This window comes from Vipera berus (genome assembly GCF_964194415.1).
Source record: "Vipera berus genome assembly, chromosome: 5".
In the NCBI taxonomy this organism is placed as follows: domain Eukaryota; kingdom Metazoa; phylum Chordata; class Lepidosauria; order Squamata; family Viperidae; genus Vipera; species Vipera berus.
Genome location: NC_138207.1, coordinates 26,093,255 through 26,116,288, shown reverse-complemented (window position 1 = coordinate 26,116,288; position 23,034 = coordinate 26,093,255). Strand labels below are relative to the sequence as shown.

At 37.3% G+C, this 23,034-nt stretch overlaps 1 protein-coding gene across 11 annotated transcripts in view; it reads left to right on the top strand.

Annotated features, from left to right (window-relative positions):
• Nucleotides 1-23,034, top strand: part of MBNL1 (muscleblind like splicing regulator 1) — a 188,733-nt gene that overhangs the window by 121,900 nt on the left and 43,799 nt on the right. For 6 of the 11 annotated variants that reach the window (XM_081328794.1, XM_081328796.1, XM_081328793.1 and 3 more), the window contains 2 exons: nt 13,784-13,954; nt 16,771-16,863. In XM_081328794.1, coding sequence (XP_081184920.1) covers nt 13,886-13,954; nt 16,771-16,863 — 162 coding nt within the window. In that variant the 5' untranslated portion in view covers nt 13,784-13,885. The remainder of the gene's footprint in view (nt 1-13,783; nt 13,955-16,770; nt 16,864-23,034) is intronic. The other 5 variants (XM_081328795.1, XM_081328801.1, XM_081328800.1 and 2 more) reach the window with 1 other exon arrangement.

Sequence of the window (23,034 nt, the reverse complement as noted above, 5' to 3'; positions counted from 1 at the left end):
CATAATTTTCTGTATTTGTAGTCCTTTTCTTTCTTTGTCTCTAAAAATTTGATAGCTTCAATAAGCTTTTGCCTAATACGTATATACAAAAGGATGTAACAAAAACATCACATTTTGGTGAATAGAAATGAATTTGAAAGCCATTTGCTTTTGAAGTGCCTTTTCCTACACTTTTTCACCATGTTTGGTGTGTCTAATTAAATTGGTCTTCTTTGTATGGATTATTTAAACGCAGCCTCTTGGGAATTGCTTCAATGTGTCATTAAGATAATATCAGCTCAAAGAAGGAGACAGTGCTTCAATCCTGCTTTGAATGCTTTGTGTTGTCGGGGTCACTATAAAAGTTAATAGTTTATATCTTTCATAGTATGCAAAACCTTTGGAAAATATTTGTTGTACTATCCAAAAATTGGGCTTGTAGATTTTCAAATGTTTCACTGAGAAAAATGTTTCACTGTCCTTTATGCTTTGTTGTCAGGGTACCTTCCAATTTCTCCTGGTGATATTTTGAGCTGACGTAGGAGCTGCATCTATTCTTTCCATCACTCTGAACCCTTCCTAGTTTCCACAGTCTGAAAAAAGCCCACTGGGAGGGATTCTGCCTTTCCTTGGCATTTAACTTAAGAGCACTGAATTTCACTAAATGCTTTTTCTTCTTTGAAATAAATATTGAAAACATTTCTCTTCCATCAAATTGATTTAAGAACTGTTGGAAAAAAATACACAGAAGAAATAAGTCTCTGTGATATTAGTTTCAGCTTGATCTCATTTTCAGAACAGAATACAGGTCTTTTTTTAAAATAAACATAAAGCAGTGTGACCTTGGCATATTCTAAGTATAGTAAATCTGATTGCAATAATAACTGAGAGTATAGAATCAATGAGCTAATCACTGATGAAGATGTTTGTGTGGAATAATTGCATATGGTCTTAAGAAGAAAAGATGCTTCCCCTTGGAATCTCTATTCTAACCCTAAACCTAGACCAGGGGTAGGTAACCTCAGCTCTTTTATGACTCATGGACTTCAATTCCCAGAATTCCTGAGCGAGCATGGCTGGCTCAGGAATTCTGGGAGTTGAAGTCCATGAGTCATAAAAGAGCCGAGGTTGCCTACCCTTGACCTAGACTATAGTTTGAGTTTCCAGAAAAATCACTAAAGTAAGCATCTGCGCTAATACAGTAGGAATATTTGTTTATGTGCACAATGTTACTTTTGGAGGGGCAAGTTCCCCTCATTACATTTAAGTCGTTGTTGATATCTATGAATTTATATTTCACCATTAATGATTAGCATATTTGGGTTGACAGTTCTGAAAAGTGTTCCGAAAACCCATGGAGACATTATGATAAAATATATCTAGGCACTGAGTACATTAAAGGGTTTATACACATTCAAGGGGTTTTTTTTGTTAAATTCAAAACTGTTAAAATACATAGTAGTTTAATGTCCAAATATGTTTTGCACAGTTCCTAATTGCTCTGCATTCTAGTGCACAGTAGATAGGTTCCCCCTTCCATTCTTCAGTTAAGACAGTGTTTCAGAATTACAAGTGAGAACTTCTTTTCTGATCTCCAAGTCCAGCTTTAGTCAATTCTAAGGATGTATATATATTCAGGTTTAACATATATGTGCACTATTCAAAATTTACCCTTACCCATTCTTTCTACTTCTAGAGTTAAGAAAGGCCTTACAGGTGTTACAGCCATATATGGTTCAGTCAAATGAATTGACAACTGGCCTTGATTAGCTGGTGATCCTTATACAAATAAAATGTTTAATCTTCTTTCTTCTGTCAGCATTAGCCCCACCAAATGTTCTCTGCAGTAAATAAATTAGGATCCATATTGGTTTTATGCATCTTCAGCGCTCTTTCTCAGATCATGCCCTTGAATAGTTTGTGGACTTTGGGCCATTCACACAGTAACAGGTCTTCAGCAGTGTAGACAGTGCCTAATCCATTTTATCCATATCTTCTGTACAAGGAAACCAGCAATCCATCATCAGCAACCAGTGTACAGCTGTGAAAAACGATGTTAGCCCACACAGCCATCACTTCCATTTCTACGTTTCTTCCGGGAACCCATCTGGCTATTTCTAAGATTTACCCCCTTGCCGTTACAGATCTGCCACCTATTTTTCTCCGATGAGAATTGTTTCCTATCAGAATCTAAACTAGCACGTATCTTCTCCTGCTTTACTAGCAAAGCAAATGCAGTCTACTCTGTTTGGATATATAAGCATAGATATATGAGGAACCAACAAAAAGTCATGACAGAGAGCTGGCTGATTACATGATTGATTTGTAGAAAACATGATTCCATCTGGCAGACCTAAAAAAGCAGCATTAAAAATCCTTCAGTCTTTTCATATAAAGAGTTTATCATACAGTATAGTACGCGGTGGCTCAGTGGGTTAGGATGCTGAGCTTGTCGATCAGAAGGTCGGTAGTTTGGTGGGTCGAATCCCGAGTGCCGCATAACAGAGTGAGTGCCTGTTACTCGTCCCAGCTTCTGCCAAACTAGCAGTTCGAAAGCACGTAAAAATGCAAGTAGAAAAATAGGGACCACTACGGTGGGAAGCGTTCCGTGCGCCTTTGGCGTCTAGTCATGCCGGCCACATGACCACGGAGACATCCTCAGACAAGCGCTGGCTCTTCGGCTTTGAAAAGGAGATGAGCACCGGCCCCTAGAGTTGGAAACGACTAGCATGCATGTGCGGGGGAACCTTTATCTTTACCTTATATATTGTAAGCCACTTAGTGTAAAAGGGGTATGAAAAATAAAAACAGAAAAAAGTTGATCATTGCAGCTTTAATGTTAAGGTCTTTCTTCAGCCAATTCAACAGTATTTTTGTAGAAACACTTACCTGAATTAAATCTGAGCATTCATTCAGGAAATGCTTCACTTTGGAAGAGCCAGGTTGTTCCTTTTGGAAAAGAATGAGTGCCACTGTGTTTGGAAGTTTTTGCAGTTTATGCCATGCCTGCTTGCTGGGACTGTTTATTTTAGCTATTTTTATATCATTGCACAGAGCACAACTTTATACAAAGCTTACAATAATGTTATATTCACTGTGCTCCTTTGTGTTTATAACATGACACCAAATAACTCTGATCTCTAACATTCTTTATGTAAATACCTAAAGTTTGTAGCTGTAGTTAAGCATCTGTCCTAGGACACACATATTCAAATCTTAGTTTTGAGTTTTGAAAATTAACTATTTTGAGAAGTTATTGAGAAAGAAAACATGCATAATTTTCGCACATACTTCTAGATAGGTTTTTTTTACTGTTTATAAAACCTAATAGAACTTTATCCCAAAATATGAATGTTTTTGCTTATATTTGCAGGGCTGGGAAAGCTGTGGCTTCCAGATGTTGGATTGTAATGTCTATCCATTATTTAGAGGATGTGGAGTTTTGCAACATCTCAAATTTTAGTATCCAGTGTACAAGCACAAGAAAAACCTGTGATGTTTTAATAATGATATCCTGAAGATATAATTATTACATCAAGAATCAAGGAAAAGATAATGATGATTAGATTCATATCCTTAACTCACTAGATGACTGTAGACCCTCAGCTAACCCTACCTCATGGGATTGTGGTGGGAAAAATAGGAGAACGCTATTTACACTGTTCAAAGTTGTGTTCAGTGTAAATCTTGCTCCTAGTTTTCCCACAACATAGTCATGTGTTAGGCTGAACTGTGTGAGTCTAAAGCAGGGGTGTCAAACTCGCCGCACCACGTGACGTGTCGCAATGTATTGCGACTTTTTTTCCCTTGCTGGAGCTGGGGTGGGTGCGGCTTCCGCATGAAGTACCCGGCCCACCGGCCAGCAGTTTGACATCCCTAGTCTAAAGTCATCTAGTAAATTGGATTGAAACCTGGGTGTGCTCATTTCTAATTTAAACCGTTGTACCACACCCACTATCAGTGTTCTATTTTCAGTGTTGCCTAATTGAAAACCCTTGGGAAATGTGGAAACAGGTCATGATATAGTTAGCTATTTTTTCTTGCTTGTCATCAGCATTAATTGGATAATTACAGCATTGAAGCACAGTGGGAGCAGGTTGAAATGGATGTAAAGCTAAATTGAAGGAGTTCTCTGTAGATAGCTACAGAGAGCGTGCTGGTGAAACCTACAAGTTACAAGAGGATGTAATTGAAGATATGAGAAGTTGCAAAGTGATAAAAATAGGAAGATAGAAATTTAGAAGCATGACAGATGAAAGGAGGATTTTGTCATGACAACACTCCTGTCCACGTCTGTGCTTCCCATTCTTTTCCTTACACTTTGTAGCTGAATGACTTAAGTATCACCAATGACAGCTTTGATAATGTTTCAAAAACCAATGCAGGAAAGGGCCTTTTTTATATAAATACAAGTACAACAGCTGTTTCATTGTGAAATAATCAAATTTAGAGTTCTACTAGAATTCTGGCTTTGCGGAGTAAAAATTTAGTGGCTATACCTCCAGCTGAGGGAAGTCAACCTCTGTACAATGCTTTTTTCTTTTTAAAAAAAATCCTCTCAACTTCCTTAGCCAATCTGAGTCCTTGTTCTGTTTCTGTGCCCCCTAATTCAAATCTGAATGGTCAGATACCTCCTCATCTCCCAGCTCGGCAGCTTACTGGATTCTAGTCCTGGATCTTTAGTAGAGCCAAACTGAATTTGCCTTATTCCTTATTGCAACAATCTATGCAAAGGAAGCCTGGTTGTAGATAAAGCAGGTATCGGGGCAAAGGCAGCAAAAATAAGAAGTTAGCAGCTTAAGTCTGCTATTGGAGATTGTATGTTCATTCTCAACCTGTTGGGCCTTTGGCTTTTCTTCAAAGGAAGAATTTAACAACCAGTTCTTTGGACAATCTTTGGACAATCTCCTAGCTGGCATTTTCCTGGAACACATACAGTGCTGAATAAAGGAGGCGGTAACTACATACATGAAAGACTCCAGCATTCACCCTAATGCTTTAAAACAATTGGAAAAGGAGGGAATATTGTAACAATATTAAGTTGTAAGGATGCTGAGCTTGTCGATCAGAAGGTCGGCAGTTTGGCGGGTCGAATCCCAAGTGCCGCGTAGCAGAGTGAGCGCCTGTTACTCGTCCCAGCTTCTGCCAACCTAGCAGTTCGAAAGCATGTAAAAATGCAAGTAGAAAAACAGGGACCACTACGGTGGGAAGGTAACAGTGTTCCGTGCGCCTTTGGCATCTAGTCATGCTGGCCACATGACCACAGAGACGTCCTCGGTCAAGCGCTGGCTCTTCGGCTTTGAAATGGAGATGAGCACCGGCCCCTAGAGTTGGAAACAACTAGCACGCATGTGCGGGGGAACCTTTACCTTTACCTTTTTATTAGTAATCCCAGGCCCAGGACTGGAAAACTGATTGAAGCAGGCTGCAGATGGGGTTAGGAATGAAGATGCTAAGATGAGATCTAGCAGTTCCCAGGCCTCAACAGGACTGTAATGTCAGTAGTTCCAGAGAAGAAAGTCTTGGGTTTAAAATCTGGAGCAGATTCCTTTATAAAGACTTTGTAAAAGGCTTCCTTCTTGTCTGCAATAAAACATGTATTCTAGCCAAGTCACGTCTAGGAGTCTACCATCAGCCAGTCAGTTCCAGGGTAAAGAACTGCAGGTATGGAGAGGTTAGATTTAGAATTATGCAAGGCCAAACTATGACAGGTTAAAGCTGTAAAGGAGAGTTTTCATGGGGCCTCAGTCAAAAGAGCTTGCAAATCCTTTTGGATCTACACCATATGTACCAGGATATATAAAAAAGATGGGAAATTGAGTTGGGGGGTTGGGTTATATTTGAACTGCAAATGAATACTGCATATGCATTTAGCCGAGGGGGTGGTGAAGAGATTGAAAAAAACTTTGGTTGTTTTCTTACCCAGCTTTGTCAGGTCTTGAAGTAAATTGAAATATTGCAGACATAATGCTGTCCTAATTACATAGTGCACTGTTGGATGTTTTGCGTAGTGTGGGCTTTCAATTTGAATGTTGTTGATAGGAGAACTAGAACAAAATATAATGTGATAGCCATCTGGACACCCCCTTCTCATTTTGTCATTCCTTTTGATTAAGAGGCAAAGGATTGTGATGACTGGCATTAACGCAGCTTACAGCATTCCCTTGTTTTCTGTGTCTCCTTAATATATATTTATGAAAAGCCTATGCATGGAAGCTAATTGCAGGATCAAGCACTATGCTCTCTGGATACCATTGCTGAAAGAGTCAAGCACTTTGAGTGTTATAAAGTGGTGTAATAAAATGGGTAATGATAATTACCATCAAGGAGCCCACTCACATAATACAGAAGAGAAATCTTGCTTCCTTTATGTATCACAGAAAGACAATAGTGAGAACATTATTTCTCTCCCTGCATTTTCCTCCAGTATATCAACAAATAAGCTTTAATTATTACATGGATAATCAGAAAATTGGATTACCCAGCTGATGATTTCCAGATGTATTGGGGCAGAAAGTTCAGGAATCCAGTCTTGCACTAACTTGCTTATTGAAATTTGCAGAGTTATTCTAAAACATCTAGAGAATACCAGGTTGAAGGACATTGTTACAGAGGATGTGGGGTGAAGTTGCAGTTACTTTACAATTGTTTTGCTTGCTGTTGAACCCCTTGGGTACTAAGTATATGCACCTAGCCTGGAGTACAGGATTTCCACAAATAGCATTGTTTTAGTTCTAATCTAAAGCATGTAACAGCAGTGAATATTGCTACTTATGGAGATCTTGCTTCTGCTTTTTTCTGTTTTAATAGTCTTCTGTTTATGATCTTTAAAAAATGTTTTCTACTATTTAAAGGCCAAGGTGTTAAAATTTACATCTATCAAAGTCAGGAACAAATATGTTGTGATTTTACCAGCTCTGGCTATGCTATGTTAATTTTCTGCAGTAGTCAGGGAAATCTACTTACATGACAGTTGAGATATTAGGGCCACTGACTTTCTCTGCAGTATATGCAACTCAAACAGAAATACTAACTTGCTAATGCACCTGCAATATGATAGCTTCTCTGCAGGATAAAAATAGCATTTTATCCATTAGACAAAAGCAGCCTTTTTTTTCTTAACAAATTGTTTGCTTCTTTTAATGTGTTTTGTTGTCCAGATTCTAGGTTGCTGTCCTGTATATCATTTCAATTAATGCAATATAAAATCACAATGTAAGTATATGGGAAAGGGAGGTTATCTTAAGGATGCCATGCAGTTCTTATGTAAAAGGCTATACTTCATACACTCTACCATCTGCCATTCCTCCCATTCAGCTTCCCCAGTTTTTTTCTGCTGAGACCCAACATTTTTATGCTACTGGAATCTTGCAATTTGTATTCTAAATTGCCTTTGAAGATTAACATAGGGACTAGCCTCGAGATATATGCACTGGGACTTGAGAAGTTTCACTGCCACTGTTGTTTCCAGATTTTAAATCAAGTTGGAATTAAAAGTGCTGTCCTGGATTAAATGTGATGAATTTTGAGCAAAGCCAGAAGAGAGTCAATTGATTAAATCCAGAGTTTTTCAAGCAGATTTCCATTCATGGAACAGGAAAAGTTATTTTCACCTATTCCAACCACTGTACAGTTTGCTTTCAGGATTGGCATATTTCTTCCATTTCTGTTTGTGGAAACATTTATTGGATCACAAACATTTTCTGTGAATGAAAAGGCTCATTATCTAAACCTTCATGGAGGAACCTAGTTTAGCAAAATGTGTAATTATAAATTTGGCCTGTTTAATAGGAGGTACAATAACTTTTCTTTTTACGGTGATGTCAAATCAATGGCTCATTTAACTTTGAGAGTTAGAAGAAGTTTAAGAATGATGTCCTTCTGCAGAAGTTCCTGAATACAGTAGATGTAATCTTTGTTTTATCTGTTCAGAAGTGCATATTTTGGACCATACAGGCTTCCTTTTCATTTTCTAATGAGAACTTAACATATTTCCTAGAGACAGCAAAAATACAAATTAGCTATTCAAATGAAAACACACATTTTGCTTTAGAATTTGTTTCCAAATATCTCTGATACATTCATATTTATGAAGGGATTTGATCAACCTTTCTTGTGGAAATGTTTAGAATAAAAATGACAATATCATATGAATATGAAATCCTATAATTGGGAAGCCATGCTATAATTAATAGTCACTATCCAATAGAGAAATCTCACTTGCTAATATTTCTTCTATTGTTAACCAGTGGGACATGCTCTTTTATCAACATTCTTGTGATCATAAATTTATGCATAGTCATTAAAAAATGGTAAATATAAAAAACAGAATGTAGGTATATAGTTGCATGTTTGTAGACCAGGAAAAGGAATCTCTTCCACCTTTTCTGCATCTTCTTGCCTTCTAATTTATCTAAAGAAGATCCACCATTGCCCAGCCTTAAAACAATAATGCAAATGAATTTACTATAGCTATTCAAGTTGATTTTATATAGCATTTACTTCATTGAAAAATGATTGTACTCTGTGTTCTTAAATAGTTATCTGAATACTTGAATTTTGGAACTATAAGGAACTTTCAGAATAAATTGAATGATGAGGGAAATACATTTTCAGTTAACTAGTACTTTTATTGTACATTGCAGATATGTCAATCTTCACAACTATGTATCTCTATATCCATATGACTTGATACAAGATGAAAATTGCTTCCATATCAGCTCAACAGCCCAGAAGCTCTACTATTTTTCTATTAACTCTTCCACTTGTTCAGAGTGAATATATAGCCGTTTAGAGGCTACAAGTAGTCCTTGACATATAGGCCTTCATTCAGCAACCATAGTTACACTGACACTGAATGAATGGTTGTTGTGACCAGTTCTCAGAATTCCAGCCATCCCAGCACCCCCTACAATAATGTGATTGCAATCTGTGGGCTTGCACATAATGAGCAATTTCAGTGCCCAGCAATCACATAGTTGCCACTTGTAACCTTCCTAGCCAGCTTCCCCAGTAAATCACTGGGGAAGTTAAGGAAATTTGCAAGATACTGGGGTAATTCTCTCCCAACCATGCATACTCCCCCAGTTTCTTTGTACTTGCATTGCACCAGTCACACATGCAACCTTTCTGAGCCCTGCTGTGCCTTCCTCACATCCCTCACACCCTCCCCAAGCTTTTCTATGCCTCTAGTGCACACACCCCTTGTAGCCTTCTCTTGCATCCTCATACTCCCTTGAGTCTTCCCCCACACCCAGCAGCAGCCGGTTACCTGCCTGCCAGCCTGCATACTTGCAACTTTCTGCCAGTTTCTCCACAATTTGTTTGTAGGAAGCTGGCAGGAAGTGGTCTCACCTAACGACCTTGGGAATCAGTTAATAACTGGGACTATTCCCAGCATTACCGTTACTAAGTGATACAATCAGACTTTATGACCCCAAAATTTAGTGACAGAAATTTCAGTCCAAATTGCTGTTATAACTCAAAGACTATCTCTATATATTTAGAGAAATCATTGTTAAAGTCTAAAGCGAAATGTGGATATCTGTGACGTTGCTTTTAGGCCTTTTGCACTGAAACCTTAAAATTGAGATGATTTGTAGCTATAGTTTATAAGAAAAGGAACAAGCTTCTGTAACAATCTATAAATGTTATTTGTTATCTTTCTGGATTTGTCCATATTATCTGACCTAATACAGGTCATAAAATCTTGCTGCCAATTTTTCCCCTCTTACTTTTTGACTTATTTTGTACTGCTGCTGAACTGTTAAATGTACAGTTGTTCTGAGAACACCAAGGCAAATTTAATACTTATCTACGATAGTCCCCAAAGTAATAAATATTACCTCTACATTATGCTGTGAAGATCACTTTTTTAATGCATAGCAAAGTTAAACATCTGACTTTAGTTAGAAAAAAAATCAATGTTCATGTAACATTTCAGAGATTACAGTACTGAAAGCAGTGGAAAATAAGAGTTCAACTCCATACACATCTGTTCTTGGCAAAACTCTAAATTCAGTGGATTATTTTCCAGATAAGTTTGTTATTGTTGTTAAAAATGCTTAGCTTTGGATAGTTTCAAAAGAACTGGCTTCAGAGCATTATGCAGCTAAACTTATAGAACTTAAAATATTTATTAGTACATTAGACTCATAGAGTTGGAAGATATTTTAGAGGTCATTCAGCTCCCCTACTCAGTGCAGAATCCACTACAGCATATTTGATAGATAACCACCCAGCTTCTATCTGAAGAGCTCCAATTGTAGAAAACTGATCACTTCATATGGCAGCTTGTTCTACTGAATGATATCTTATTCAGTCAGGGAGGTTCAACTGCTATCTATCTTAACCCTACTTCTTTATACCTTTAAACCTGTTAGTTATATTCTTTGGAGCAATAGAGAATAAGTTCTTCCAGTCTTATAGATACTGAAAACCTACTATTGCATCTCCCCTCAGTCATCTGTAGTGACCATTTAATTATAGGGCTTAGTTTCCAGGCTCATCTTGGAAATGTATGGATTTTATGCCAAAGAAAATGTATTTTAAGGAAGATATATTTCTGAATTTAAATAGATTAACAATTCTCATTGGGAAAAAAGATGAGAGGGATTTTTTTTAAAGAATGGTAAAAGATCACAATTCTGAATAATTGTTTTCAAGAAACAAGACGTGATAACCTCAAGGTATTAAATTTACACATTTTGTATAAATGTGTGTCTGTGTTCAAGTGACTGGATTTATTTATATACCTAAGGTAACTTGGCAGGGAAGTTCTGTTTAGTCTCTTAGGTCATATTGCAAACATATATATTTACAGGGTTGCACAATAGTTTTATTAATACCTAGCTCTCAATACTGATGTGATAGGATGTGAGCTAATCTAAAGATTCTTAAACTGCAGAACTTTTTCGTTAAAAAATAAACTCCTGGAACTCCTGATCAAGTGAGGTGGGACTTCTGAATGTCAGCATCCAACCTTTCTTATACTTATACTTGTTCCTTATTAAGGAGGAAAAAACTTAGCCCATTGCCAAGAATTTTATCTTTGTTCCTCTGGAAACTACTCTGTGGTCCTCAGATTAAAGAAAACAAAAAAAAAGAACCCCGAATTTAGACCTTACACATTTTATTTGGAAGCTACCTATAAGCTTTTAGAATTTTGATTCTGTAATGTGCCTTACGACATTTTTGCTGCATATTATGATGCAGAAATAGATTATTAGTTTGTGAATAATTTAATATCATCTTTAGATAACATGGAGTAAGAGCTACAGTGCATGATCAGAGGTTGAAAAGTGGTTAGGGCCTAATCACACTCATGAATGAGGCCAACATTTTCTTTATTAGTGACCTACCACCTTCCCTCCAAAGAAGCAGAAATCAGCTGCTGAGTTTTAGCCATGACACAGGTGTAAAGTAATAGTGTAATCAGAACTGTTTGGGGAGTAAAATAGATACAAGGAAAACTACATGAAGATTAAGAGCACAGGTCATTCATACTTGTGGCAAAGCAACAATACTAAACTTGGTACTATTGTCTGTGTTACTCAGAAATTTCAGGAACCACTCTAAACTTTCTCAACTTTCACGAGGTTGACAAATGCTATTATAAATCTTTATTTACACCGTGCAGTAAAGGCATTGTTTTTCCACTATTCAGCGTATATGAAATTTTATATATGGCATGCTCTGTCTTTCTGTCTGTCTGTCTGTGTCCATCCATCCATCCATCCATCCATCCATCCATCCATCCATCCATCTATCTATCTATCTATCTATCTATCTATCTATCTATCTATCTATCTATCTATCTATCTATCTATCAACATCTAATATACCTTCTACCTATAATATTCCTATGTTATAGACCAGACATGTCAAACACAAGGCCCGGGGGCCAGATCCGGCCCGCAAAGTGGTTTCATGCGGCCCGCGAAGCCATCCTGGAAACAGGGAGGGAACGGCCCCCACTGCCTTGGCCCTGGCCCAGAGACCCTCAGATCTGTCCCACTCCTGCCCAGGCTCCCATAGGCACCCTTGATGCGAACGATGTAGAGCTGGCCACGCCCACCCAGTAGGCATACACATTCTAGCCACGCCCACCCAGTAGGCCACGCCCACCCTGGCCACACCCACCCGCCCCCCTGATGGCAACCACAATGCTGATGCGGCCCTCAATGAAATTGAGTTTGACACCCCTGTTATAGACTATATATACTGTGAACAATAATCTACTTGAGTGTCAGATTCATTTTATTATATAGTGGATGTTCTCTGTTTTTAATGATGTTATTGCATATCTTTCCTATTTTGATTTGTTTCAAACATACAGTATGTATAGCATTTTAGTGTTTTGAAAATCATATTGACAAGTTCTACTAGAATTATGTATCTCCCACAAAATCAGAAGAATTATATAAAATCCCATGATCAGAGATCTGTTGTGCAAATGCTAACTGGCTAGTCGAATATATTTGTCTGGCAAGAGCAGAGCGACATGGGGAGAAATGAACAATTTACTTGGCCACCATTATTTTTTAAAATTATTTGCTCTAGGAAAAGAATTAGAATTATTTAGATTATGCTATTTATTCAACCAAGAAGACATTTGGGTTTCTTTAATACCATCATTTTAAGTATGTCTCTGGGGAAATAGATGCCATTATTGTCCTCGAATGAAGGCACATGTATGTGTCTCTGGATAATGTAGCAGGATCCAATCTGAGTCGGTCACTGGGACCAGAGGTTTATTCTTCCAAGCTTTAGGGCTCATGCTGGAGCCCATCATCATGGAAAGAGAAGTTCCCTGATGATGGGGCTCCAGCACAAGCCTGAAAGCTTGAATGAATAAGCCTCTGGTCCCAGTGACCAACTCAGACTGGATCCTGCGCCATTATTGCCCATTTACTTATGATAATTGAAAGCAATAATTTTGTTGACTGCTTGCTATTTTCAGGATATGTGCCTCATTTATGTCATTTAGCGTTCACATGTTAAATGGGGTCCTGAGCTTCATTTGCTTGTACCCAGAGAACTGGCAGGACTTAACATGGAGTTTGATGTCAGTGTCGAGATGGCTGAGCTACTTTGCACTTAATTTAATCCAGATGATTTTCATGGAATTCTCGGTTATGCTTCTTAAGTATTTCAGCCAGCATAGAATGCCAATTGTTAATATTTGTACTCATCCCAAAGCTGTCTTTTGTCAATATTTGAAGAAAAGGTGATGTTTTTTTGTTTTGCCATCTACAGAGAATGATCTAGTTTTAAATCTTTTGTTTTTTTTACTGAAGTTATTGAACTTTAAAAAACATTACAATTAGCATTTCTTTAAAACGTTAACTATAAATATTTTATTCTCACATTTAGGTGGCTATTTATTCGTTTAACTGTATTGCATTTGGTGATAAGCACCCACAATTTAAAATTGCTATCATTACTACTATTATACAGACTGTAAGAGTAACTGATAATAACTGGTTGTATGGTTTTTCATCAGTATCACAATGGTTTTTTTAGTGTTGTTCAACTTCCTGTAAAGATCTGTATTGTTTGTGTTTTCATTGTGTATAGCTATGCTTAAAACAGGGCTGAAAAAATAAAATGTACACAAGGAGGTAATATGTGTAGCTTATGTGCATCTAATGGCTATTATAGGGTTTCCTGCCTGAGTAGGGGGTTGGACTAGATGACCTCCAAGGTCCCTTTCAATTTTATTAATATTATAATAATAGCAAAATGGTTCATATAACAAGCAAAGCAAAACTAATAGTTTATCTTCTGCTTTCCTGTATTTCAGGGCCGATGTTCAAGGGAGAATTGCAAATATCTTCACCCACCACCACACTTAAAAACACAGTTGGAGATCAATGGCCGCAATAACCTGATTCAGCAGAAGAACATGGCCATGCTGGCCCAACAAATGCAACTAGCCAATGCCATGATGCCTGGTGCCCAGTTACAACCAGTGGTGAGCATTGTTTTACTCTTCTTCATTAGTGTTCCAGGATGTGACAGCCATTGTCTCAGTTATGGAAAAAAATAGCCTTGCGAAAGTTGCAACTGTAGTCAGAAATTGTACATTATAGATAAATAATAAGAGGGAGAATAACACTTTTGTATGATGCAACTCAGGTATCTATCATCCAGTACATTTCATTGATTAATATAAAAGCAACTCATATAGAGTAAAATATGGCCCAAAATTGGGTAAAATTTTATCTAAAGACCTGCATTAGTATTAAGAGTATCACTTATGCTATGTATTGTCTTTACTACATAGTTGTACAATTGTAGTAATATTGGGCCACCTTGCTTTAGACAACACCAGACGATCCAACTCCAATTACGTCATTTGGCAAGAGAGAGTAATTAGCAATACAGTTTCCAGAATAACTGGCAATACAATATCATTTTACTATTTTTTTTTGTAGAGGCACCAATCTGTACCCACCTAATCACAGAAGCTCTTTCCCTTTTGTTCCTGCTTCCACTTTCTTTTTCTTTTATCCACCCTTCATGTCTTCATGTTAGTATCAGGCCTCCATTATCTTTATCGCTGTCTTTCCACATCGTTTTGCCTCTGCGGTTTCTTGTTGGTGAATACAGAACTACTTTAGCCTATGACATCTGCTCATTCATACTTAGAAAATAAAATAAAATAAAAATTAAGAATACATACAGTATGGTATCAAATGACTGTACTGTGGTAGTGATATCAAGAGAAAGGATTTCAGAGGGAGGATTAGGACTATGTTGCAAATATGATACTTGCCAAGGAACAGTTTGTTGAGTGGTAAGTAAGATTAATGTAATATAGTATCCATTAGTAGCATTTTCTCTTCCTTCATGAAGAAGATGCTTAGATTGGGGCATCCAATTTTAGATTTTGTTTCAGGACAAACAGTAGCTTACATCCTTGACTTTAATTGATTTAGACATATCTTGGACTTATTACAAAATAGACCCATTGAGTTTAGTTGAACTTCTGCATGATTAATAGGGTTAATAAGGATGTCCTAAGCTCTGATATTTTTGCACAATGGCCTACGTGTAAGTCTGGTTAAGACAAGTATAATTTAATTTTATGAAAGCATACGCAGAATTGAGGTATCCACCTATAAGAAAAGTAGCAAGCAACAACTCCTCATACCAGATTGATTCCAAATGTCCTGACTTTAATCTGATTTGTGGGCACAGCTATAAATACTTCAAGTTTTCCAGAAATTATTTTAGACTGGTAGAATTGGAGATATACATGCAACTTTGAAAGCCTGGTTTAAATCCTCTGTTTTTAGTTCATAAATTTGATGAGCAGGATAAACAAATCAGCTTTGGCAGGAGTAGTGAACTGAAACATGCTTCCTTTCAACTAATAATAAGGCAAACTAGTCAGAAATCTCCACTGTAACGACAATGCAGCTGATGAATAATACATTTGACCATGTTTAACATCCTGAAGTTTTCTAAAATGTGCAGATAGTTTTTAAAAAGAACTTTAAATGGAACATTTAAGGGACTGGGGTTGAAAATATATATTTTTGTGTCTTTCTCCTAAATGATAGAAGAGATTTCCACAGAAACCAATAAACTGTATGGAACATCCTTATGCTAAACCTGTATTCCATTTTGACTGGTTTCTGGCAGAGAATTCAAGTAGTTAATCCCCTTTCCAGAATTTTTTAATTAAGATTTTGTTACTGAGCTATATCTGCCTTGTTTATTGTAGCTTAAGAGAGTAATGAAAAGCAGTTTGATAACAGATATCCTCATCCAGTTGTAATTATACGTTGGAAGAAAAAAATAAAGGACATGCCAACAAAATTCTTTGAATGTTGTAAATAAGAAAGAAGTTAATGAAAGAGTACTATGACAGTTATATCTTCTTAAGCATAGCAGTGTTTTGAAGATTAAAAATCAAATGAGGTGTTTCATGCATTTGAAAGAAATTTTTACTTCAGGACATAAGTGGAAGAAAAGTTATTTTGTGGTAGTGTTTCCCCATGCAGAAGTCTTATTCTGGGAGATCATAAGAAAAATAGACACATCTTGCTAATATTTAAACGTAATTCAATCATACTTCAGCTTGAAATGTAATTCAAATAATTTTTTCAGACTGCTGTGCAGAATTTCCTGAAAAAGCAAGCTGCATTTTTGCTTTGCAAAACTAGCTGCAGCTAGAAGATATAAATTTAAAAGCACGTACTGGCATGTTTGCCACACACAGCCTCTATTGCAAAATGCTATCAACAGATTAAGATCAGAATGGAAAAGTAACGGGATTTAAAGAAAGAGGAGAATCCAAACCATTCTTTATTATGTGTTTCCCTGTTTTAAATTGACTTTCAAAACTGCTAGTGATCGGCTGGGATATTGATGCAAAATTTTCCCAATGATACCATGTTCATCTGGAGTGGAGAACCTATGCTGGTTTGCAGATATCTTTAGAATAAGCAACTTTCCCTAAATGTGACACCTTCCACAAGGGGGAACTTCAAGTTCCATAAATCTCACTAGTAGCTAAGCACATCTTGAAGCAATTGAAGAAGGCTTGCATGCAAAATAAACTTTGGAGTCTAAAAATATCTAGAAAGCCATAGGTTTTCCATTCTGATACTTATAATTTATTACTTGTTTTATTAGAATTATAACTTTTAGTTACAGTTGAAACCTTAGTATCATCAGTTTATCCTTTTCATTTAACTAAATATGATTATTAATGATTAAGTTTAATATTTTAAGTAGTGAACTTATTACTATTATTATTATATTATTATTTCTTCATAGAACCATATCCCTCAGACATTCCAAAAAAGAGGGGGGGAGGGATCTGCATATTTCATCGACACTGATTCCATTTATCAATACCAAACACTAAAGGTGAGAAACTGTTATCATTTTGGGTCTTCTTTCTGTTTTCCTTTGTCAGCTAGAAATAATGTGTTCCTCACATTAACTGATTAAATGTACATTCCTAGAATGTCAGAGAATTAACATTTCTACGTCAAGTAAACTATTTGTTTTATACCAGTTAGTGAATAAAATTGACAGAATTAAAGGTAAGCCTTGATTTCATACTAATAGTGATATGCTACTGGCACACTGTCCACGATACTATCTTATTCAATGCACGCATTTCATTTTTCAAAACTTAAGATTGTTTTTAAAAAAACTTAAAACTATTGAGCGGGTATAGCAGTAAAAGAGTTCCTTTTCTTCTGTGATGAAAAGTAGTTTATGTGCCTTTTGCATTTAGGCAAGTAAATCCAGGCTACAAGGTATAATATAGTGGTTTCTCACAGATTTAGCAGTGAACTATCCAACTACTGCAAATTGTATCTTAACTTATTTGCCTCATTGTTTTGTTCTTCCTAGTATAATATAGTCTCTGGTCTTTATTTGATACATACAAGTGGGAGAGGGATAACAACTTCCTTTGCCTGCATTGAAAGAGCCTTGATCTGTTTTGGAAATAGCTTTGTCTCTCCTATCAACACCACCACAACCAGCCTTCATTAGGTTTTGAGTTGTCTGCATGAACTCATTGAAACTTCTTTCCATTGTTAGCTTTATTACCATTTAATATAAGAAACTATACCCAATAGCACCAAGTACAACTTACAGGTAGCGGGCCATTAGAAGAACCATGGAAGACAAACTGATCTGATAAAAATTGGGGGTTATAATCATATTCAAATAGACTAAGAACATAAGGAATACTGTACATAATTTTGATAGGAGCCATGCTTATTTTTCTCAGTCATTGAATTCCATCATTGGATTGTCATTAGCAAGACAATGGAGGAAACACACTGTCCCTTTGCAGCTTTTATAATCAGGAAGTCAAGAAATCAGGACTGGAGAAGATACAAGATTGTGCAGATCTGTGTGGAGGTTCTCAGTCATCCAGGTCATGGTTTTTCTTCAAAAGCAACTGGACTATGTTTTTTCCTTGAGGAAGAAGACATTCCGCTTCTCTTGGATGATTGTGCAGGCTTTCTGAAGGCTATGATCAAAATATAACACCAATTTGGCCTTTTATCTCTGGTATCCTCCAAATATATTTGGCTATTCTGTTATGATCCTGCTAATAGAAATCCCCAAACTCAGAAAAGTTTAAATGGGAATTAACTTATTCGTGTGTTTTACTCCTTCAGAATATAATGCAAGTTCTATGGAAAGATGCCATGTTCACCTAGGAGAACATCCAGTTTCACTTCTCAGCCAGATATTTTTCTACCAACTAATAAGATCCAGCCATTTTTGTTTGTTTGGTTTTGGATCATACAAGAATGGCAAACTCATTCCTCGCCCTGTTGTTTGTATCTCCAGGACCAGTTTAAAAAAAAATCTGTTCCAGGATTGGCAACACCTAGATTGGCAGCTAAAATATCTCACTTAGCCTTTCATATCTCAGTTGTCTTATTTATAAGCCACGTTAACTCCTGGCTTTTCTATATTCAGGTCAGAAAATCCCAGCTACTAATTATATGCTTCCATACATTTGAATAGCTATATTTTATAGCCAAATATTAGTGGGTTTGTTTACATAAAATCCTACAGAGTAAATACAATAAACTAATAAAGCTTTATTTATTTATTTATTTATTTATTTATTTATTTATTTATTTATTTATTTATTTATTTATTTATTTATTTATTTATTTATTTGACTTATATCCCACCCTATCTCCCGAAGGACTCAGGGCGGCTAACAACAACAAAATTAAAGGTCTCTGTACAATAAATTAAAATTAAAATAAATTAAAGATTAGAGTTAAAAATTGTAAACATAATTAAAATCCCTGTCAGTCCAGGTCAGCCAGGTGGAAAAGGAGTGTTTTGAGGCCGCGGCGAAAGGACTGGAGATCTTGAGCCATCCGAAGCTCAGGGGGGAGCTGGTTCCACAGGGCTGGCACTCCCACAGAGAATGCTCTTCCCCTGGGGGTCGCCAGCCGACATTGTCTAGCCGACGGTACCCTGAGGAGGCCTTCTCTGTGTGAGCGTACTGGGCGATGGGAATTCGTTCCCGGCAGCAGATGGTCCTGCAAGTATCCCGGGCCTAAGCCATGTAGGGCTTTAAAGGTAAGTACCAGCACCTTAAATCTCACCCGGAGGGCAACCGGTAACCAATGCAGCTCACGCAGGAGGGGTGTAATATGGGAGTATCGGGGTGCTCCCATCACTACCCGTGCAGTCGCACTCTGCACCAGCTGAAGCCTCCGGGTGGTCTTCAAGGGCAGCCCCATGTAGAGAGCATTGTAGTAGTCTATACGGGAGGTAACGAGTGCGTGGGTGACTTTACGTAAGGCATCTCGGTCCAGAAAGGGGCACAACTGGTGTACCAGGTGAATCTGGGCAAATGCCCCCCTAGCCACGACTCCAATATGATCTTCAAAACTGAGTCGTGAATCCAGGAGGAGGCCTAGATTGCGTGCTCTATCAACGGGAGGTAACATCTCTCCTCCTATAATCAAAGATGGAACCTCTTGGACTAAACGAGATGTCGGTACGTAAAGCCACTCAGTCTTGGCCGGGGTTGAGCCGGAGCCTGTTCTTTCCCATCCAAATCTGTACCGCTTCCAGGCAACAGGACATCACATCGAGGGCATCACTGGGTTGGTTTGGGGTGGAGATGAAAAGCTGGGTATCATCAGCATATTGATGATACTTCACCCCAAAGCCACGGATGATCTCTCCCAGCGGCTTCATATAGATGTTGAACAGGAGGGGCGAGAGCACCGACCCCTGAGGCACCCCACATCTAAGGGGCCTAGGGGTTGACCTCTGCCCCCCTGCCAACACCGTCTGCGAACGGCCTGAGAGGTAGGAGGAGAACCACAATACATTATATTTATTGTAGATTCATTTATTAACAATATATTCATTTATTAACAATTTATTCAGTTGTTCCAGCACAAGGTGCCTCACATGAAACATTTGTTAATACAGTAGAACATGCATTTAAAACAAATACTGTATAATACTCATTTTATTTATTTGTATCCTGCCTTTATTTTTTTTATAAATAACTCAAGGCATCAAACATATCCAGTAGATTTTCCTCCTAATTTGCTCACAACAACAACCCTGTGAGATGTATTGGTGTTAGAGAGAATGACTGGCTCAGGTCTGCCACTGGCTTTTATGGCTAAGGTGGGATTAGAAATCACGGTCTTGCAGTTTTTAAGCTGATGCCTTAACAACGATTATGCAATCAATGAATCATTACATTACCAATATTGATCATGAACTCTGTGAAGATGTTGTCTTCTATAAAGTTATGCATGTCATGGCATTCTGACATTGTTGCTGCTTTCCTATCTAGCAGGAGATTTTATGTTTGACGGAGGGGATGGGGGGAACTTAAGTCAAGAGGCCAAGAGTAGTCCTTTCTATATGTTTCAAGTAATTCTTTTTCAGCCATTTGTCCTCTACCTACTTTCCAGAAGAACAAAAAGCCAAAACAAATGAGCAGACAGTGGTCGGTGTTTATCTTTCCTTTTCATTGTCTGTATGCAGCAGGTGCCCATTGATGCTGGCTTTAATGTGAGACGTAGATGAGCCAGCACACGCTATAAATACATGATTTATTTAGCCTTTCCAAGGAAGGAAAGGGTAATATATGGCAATGACAGCACTGTGTCTCCCATAATTTCTAGCCAAGCAGTAAGACAGGTTATGAAATATATAGCCCAAGGCATAGATTGATTATTTATGTGATGCACTCTCAGTTCACTCTAAAACCTCAGATTTCACTCAAAAGATTGCTATTTTCTAACTGTCTTGCCTTGCATTGATACCCACCTATAAGTGTAACATGTTATACCTATCAGATTTTCCCCTTTAATTACAAATAAAAGCAAAGTCTCTATTTGTGATAGCAAAAAGTGACTGAATTGAGGGAAAGCAGATGGGACTTTACTCATCTCTATTTTATTTTCCTCAGTTGGGGCCTGGCAGTTTCAGGATAAGAGCAGAAGATACATAGCAGATCTACCAGCTTTACTTTCATGAAAATAATATGCAGATCATACAGTTAAGATTTGCCTAATACATAGTTTGCTCTTCCTGTTTGTTTAGTGATGTTCTCAGTGCTAGAAAAATTACAGAAAAATCATAGTAGTTTGATTTTTATCGATGTACAACTATAGAAGTTTCATAATCCAGGTCCTTTAATTTGATACTTTTACAGGGAGAGCAGTGCAGTCCAAGTGGCACCCCTGGATCTGTCATGAGGTCTATATTTTATGTTCAACATCTGCTTAGGAGTTAACAGGTTATGCACATCATGATATATCCGTTCTGTTCTTTTCCATTCTCCTACCTTTCTTATTAATTACAAAAGTCCTTTAACTTTATTTAAATTATACTTAAGCTCAAGCATTGTACTATGCCCTGGTCTGCCTAACTTTGTTTTATTGAATAATAGAGCTGCCCTTGAATAAGAATCTTAACCTGTAATCCATAGTTCACAAACCGTAATGGATGGATTACAAGCAAACCCAAATAAATCACATTGTGTTAACACAATGGTGAACTCAGCAATTTAGTTTGATCCAGTCAGAGCTACACTTAAGATAAATAAAAAAATAGATAAATTGGGGCGGGGGGGGGAATGCTTAATTTTGTCATGATTACCTTACATCCCATTGGCTTTAGTAGGTTAGTTTAAGGCATAATGTCATCTGTATCTAATCTAGTGAATTTCTATATTTCAAATCATACACAAATAGTTTGATAATCTATTAATGTATTATTAGGGGGTTTCTCTTCTTTTTTATATAAATTAAATATAAATTAAATATTCATTCCTTTTAAAAGAATTAAATATGTTGCTAGTGCATACATTTCTTTCTCAATACCATAAAGTAAAATCAGATGTCATCATTTAAAGAAAAAGTACAGTAAAAATGCATAAACAAAATTGCTACAGGACATGAAAAGATGAGATCAAAAGGAAATTCTATACCATTTCTTTCTAGCCTGGTAGCTCTAAATGTATTGGGACTACAGATCCAGTACATCTGGGAACCATGGGATTTGCCTCACAGTCCCAATCCATCTGCAGGGATGTATGTGTGTTGGGATTGGGAAAAAACCTTCAAGAACAAACATCTGAGTCTGAGCAGAAGCAGCATGGCATGTTTCCTTCCTTATGTGTTTGATTTGCAAAATCTTGACTCTGATATCCAAGTGCTTATTATCTATAGTGAACTCTTAGGCTCATCCTCTACCATTTTTTCTCTTGTTTGCTACCTCTGGAAGCACTTCCTGCATCTTGGGTTTCTGACCTTTCAAATAAGCATGAAAGGGATACTTGAATGATGGTATCTGATTCTCTAAAAGCTCTCCCCCTTTCTTGGTGTTGAGAAGTTGATAGATTTATGCAGGATTAGAATGTTATTTTGAGACCTGAGGCTATACCTGCTTATGTGGCTTGTCTATCCTCGGATGGGCCTTTAGTTTTTGATCTTTCTATTCATGTAAAAGGAGAAATGTGAAAAAGAAACAGTATTTTCACATCTTATCCCTGAAAAATGTAAATTCCTCTCGATGGTAGAGAAAATGCCAGATCTTAAGCAATCTTTCCCATGATGTGAACATAGATTATATTATCCTAGGATACATTTAGGGGACGCGGTGGCTCAGTGGGTTAGGACTGTGAGCTTGTCGATCAGAAGGTCGGCAGTTTGGCGGGTTTAAACCGCATCAGCCTTTCACATTGGTCCTGTGGGATTTCATTGGTGCTACATAATCTTTATTTCTCCTATCTTTCTATTTTAGGCCAAAGAACCAGAATTTTTCACTTTCATTTAACATAAGTGGGAAATAGTCTATTTTTTTAAGGAACCAATGCCTGCACAAACTTCTGCTGAACTCTTATTTTTCGGTGTTTTTTTATCCCATTTTTATTATTTTTATAAATAACTCAAGGTGGCGAATACTCCTTGCTCCTCCTATTTTATACACAACAACAAGTTGTGTATAAAAGTTGGGCTGACAGAAAGTGACTTCGAAATCATTGAAAGAGAGGTGAAATACTCCCCT